The following is a 4,178-nucleotide window of genomic DNA, read 5'->3' as shown; positions in this document are numbered from 1 at the left end:
GTGAGTACATAATTTTCTCGTTTTAATACTATGCCGTGTTTCAGTACAAATTCATGCCAGTGAAGCAAATGCAAATGTGTTATTTTTTTCTGAATTTGAGTAAACAGAGTATTTGTTTTTACTCTGTGGAGTTTATTTAGAAAAATTAACACTTCTCATACTGATTCATATTCACTGAAGAGTGCCAAATATTGCTTAAGTTTTTGTGTAAAACATTCTTTAAAGATCTCTCATAATGTGTAGTAGTGATTAAGTATTTACCGTTGTCATTTTACATAACATATGTAATTACATAAGGTGTATCACTGCCATAAATGGTCACTGCAAGAGCAGCATGATCAAACCGACGCTAAATGTGTGAATGCAATAGAACCGGCACACTTAGTGTTGCCTGATACACAATAATTATCTTATTTATACAGTAGTTTTAGGGTTTATAGGACATATGATAAATATATTTTTTAATAGTTTTGGCATTTCCGTGCACTGAAACAACACAAACCAATCACAACAATTACAAACCACACCTCATCTCAACGCCCTCGGGTCAAAATCCAATATTAAGTGACAGTATGATATCTCGTCATTTCTTATCTGGCGTCCATGGGCACACTTCACTTGGTGGGAATTTGGGAAGTTTCTTGGTTAGTCGTTGAGCTGCAAAAACAACTCCAACTTTTTTTTTTTTCGGGACATAAAAACACAGGTATGGAAAATCCATAAGTTTTAAGAATTGTTTGTTTTTCCCGAGACAGGTTTGATTAGTTTTTGATTAACATTTACTGTGCATTGCTTTTAAAAAAATATTAATAAACAAAAGTACCGCTAGAGCGGCTTAATTTTATTTTCAAAAGAAAAACATGGTTTTAGATTGTTATAGGAGCAAAGACTTACTGTAATTGTTTAGCTGAAATAAAATAGTTTTCTGTCCACTTTATATTTATGCCCATTTGATGAGTGACTAATTTTATTCTGTCTTTATTTATGTATGTATTTATTTATTTTGTAACACAAGGAGACAGGAAAGAACAAAGATAATTTTGGCCAACGGGGGTCTGAACACCTCTAAATTTCAGAAACTTTTTTCCTTTTTTAAAGTGATGTCTGACTTCAGAGTTATTAATGCAAACATTTATATTCATAAGGATTATGTAATAAAATCACCAAAAATATGTCAGTGTGACTTTTATTTATTTTTGTTGTTTTATAATGTCTAGATACATTTTGTAGTCTTACTGATGTCACCTCAAAGGAGCCAAAAGTGGGTCCTGTGTATAGACTTTCACGTGTTCACACAGAAACACACACACACACTCTAATATGGATTTTTGTAAGTGTGATCCATGATGGCCATCAGAGCCAGCCAAGTCTCCTCGGCGGTGGGAACGATCTGATTGGCAGGCAGGAGGAAGCCGTAGCGCCCAGTGTCCCTCAGCTCAAAGGTGTAGGAGTACTTGACACCCTGGTTGTAGGTCCAGTCGATGGTGCCACCGCTAGCTTGGTCTGCAGTTAAAACATGATTAGATGAATCTGAGTTTGTCAGATTGCACATCCAAAGTTGTGAACAAACTAATCAAACTAAACAATCTAACTAACTAACTAACTAGAGTTCATTTAATTTTTTATACGCAGTTTTATCAGTTCATTATGTATGTGTTTAATGATTTTAAAATTTTACAAGTGAACATTTTACTTCCACTTAGCTCAGCCAAGAAACACTGTTCCTCAGTTTGATCTCTATGACATGCTAAATGTGAACATACCACAAGAGTTCTTTGAAGTACACAGATGTCCTGTTTTAATGCAGACAATTAATCTCCATATTTTTTATATATGTGTAGCTGGGTGATAAATTTAGAACAACATTTTCCACTTAGGTGTAAAGGTAACCCTTAAAGGTTTCCAAGTGCATAATATGGTTTGTTAAATGATGTTACTGGTGGTGTGGGTCATTTCATTTATAGTTGTGCATGTTCAATGCACAACTATAAATGTATTAGTAGTCTAATGCACTGTTTAGTGTGGATACAGGTTTTAGTCACAAGGAGTGCAGTGTCGTAACAGTTAGTATTGGTTTTCCAAGATTTTGCACAAATGCATCTTGGTACTTCCTGTTTGTGCTTCAGCTGGATTGGAGATTCACAAGTGTTCATGATGGAGAAACATTTTTTAAGACAATAGTCTCAAATAAAAAAATATCAGATATAAATATAAAATTTGTTAGTATTATAACATTTAAGTGTTAACAGTCAGTATTTTAACAAGATTGTGTGTTGCTGTAATAGATTGCATAAAATATATATATATATATATATATATATATATATATATGTATATTTATAAGTTGTAGGAAAACTGTTGCCAGAGACTTTTGCACAAGTCAATTTGTTATTTGGGCAATAGAAGTGCAAATCTCTACATTATTACCTCTGCCAAGGAGGCTCTAAAGCATTTGAACTGTATTTTATCATAGTATTTCATTGTTGAAAAATTGTCCTCTGTAGTGGGCATTTGTAGTTATTTCCTCTGCTTTGTTCCGTTTTTTCTGTTGATTTTTTTAAATGACAAGAAAGGAAGTCGTTCTCAGAAGTAAAGAATTTTACTGCAAATTATTGATGGAGATTCAGATATTGAGGTCTCTGATGAAGAAGGTGAAGATGCAATGTTTCAGGCACAAGCAGAGGAAGTTGATTTAGAGAGCTCTGAGGATGAAATTCAGGCAGGGCAAGCAGATGCAAAGTCAGATGAAGCCCTCCTGAAGTTGCTGTCATAAAGTGGTTGGACAACAAGCCAGTTGTTGTGGCATCCTCTGCCTATGGCATTGAACCTCAGGACATATGCAGAAAATGGTCCAAGAAAGACAAAAGGTTTGTCCAGGTGTCAAGGCCACTGGCAATTGCTGAGTACAACACCAGCATGGGTGGCGTGTACTTGGTTGACTGAATGTTGAGTTTCTACAGGATGGCTTCTCGCACTCGGAAATGGACAGTGCGTGCAGTTTTCTACTTTTTTGACTTGGCAATCACCAACTCATGACTTCAGTATACGAGTGACTGCCAGTTTCTGGGGCAGAAACCACTGAAGTTGCTTAACTTCAAACTGCTCCTTGTTGAGGAGTTGATTACTCAGGCCCAATCAGGATTCGGAAGTGACAGCAAAGATGACTACACTCCATGTCAAAAGTGGAAACCACAGCCAAATGCATCTCTGAGACACTACAGTGACATCCATCTTCCAGAGATGGTGGGCGAAACACATGCATCAAGGTGTCGCAGATCTGGCTGCACAGGCAAAACATATGTGATGTGCACAAAGTGCAAAGTATTCCTTTGAGTTTCCAAGAAGGGGAATTGCTTTTTGAAGTATCATAGCAATTAAGCACAGGAAAGCAAAACAACTGTGATGATAGACAGTTTTGTCAATATGAAATTCATTCTTATGTTGATGTTTGGATATTTTCTTTGGGACAAACTGGTTGCCATCAAGGTTTAGTTTCAAATGTATGGCTTTCCGATGTCCACTGTAGTGGATACATGATATTTAAAAAATACAAACTTTTTTTTTCAAAAAAAATGTTTTCAGTATTCTAACTACCTTACAAAGGTGGTGGAATTAAAAAAATGGTACATTAATGTTTAAATGTTAAAAACAGACTTTAAAAGTTACTGTTGTTTAGTATACTATAAATAAGATAAATAATTATACTATGATTATAATAACTAATATACTATGAATGTGATAGGTTTTTTTTGATTATTTGGTTTAGTTCTTCAATAAGGTATGCAGAGGTTGGAGGATCATGCGTTGCAGCTGGTTTTTAATAATTTTATTAATTTATTTCTGTATTTATTAACATTGTGATGTTATGTGTCTGTCCTGTGTAACTTCTCTGTCCAAGGCTAATTTCTCACAAGAGAGACAAAAAAAAGGGATTTTAACTTTTTAAATCCTTAAACTCTTAGTAACAGTTCCTACACTGTCAGGCAGAAACCAGGGACGTGCGGTCAGGGGAGGCAGGTGAGGCAGAGCCTCCCCTGTCATCATGACAAGAAAAAAAAAATCATAACATAAAATGAATATTAATATTTGTCCACTGATCTTTATGTATGAGTAATTTTCGAACATTTTTATGGTCCAAATCGCATTTTTATAGTCAAAATCGCTGAAATTGCATATTT

General features: G+C 35.0%; 1 protein-coding gene across 1 annotated transcript in view; it reads right to left on the bottom strand.

Moving 5' to 3' along the window:
• Nucleotides 1–1,169: 1,169 nt before the first annotated feature.
• cpa5 (carboxypeptidase A5) overlaps nt 1,170–4,178 on the bottom strand; it is a 12,200-nt gene continuing 9,191 nt past the window's right edge. The window contains exon 12 of the mRNA XM_017436818.3: nt 1,170–1,503. Coding sequence (XP_017292307.1) covers nt 1,316–1,503 — 188 coding nt within the window. The 3' untranslated portion in view covers nt 1,170–1,315. The remainder of the gene's footprint in view (nt 1,504–4,178) is intronic.

The sequence above is a fragment of the Kryptolebias marmoratus genome, linkage group LG11, assembly GCF_001649575.2.
Source record: "Kryptolebias marmoratus isolate JLee-2015 linkage group LG11, ASM164957v2, whole genome shotgun sequence".
NCBI lineage: Eukaryota > Metazoa > Chordata > Actinopteri > Cyprinodontiformes > Rivulidae > Kryptolebias > Kryptolebias marmoratus.
This window is presented reverse-complemented; position numbering and strand designations above follow the sequence as displayed.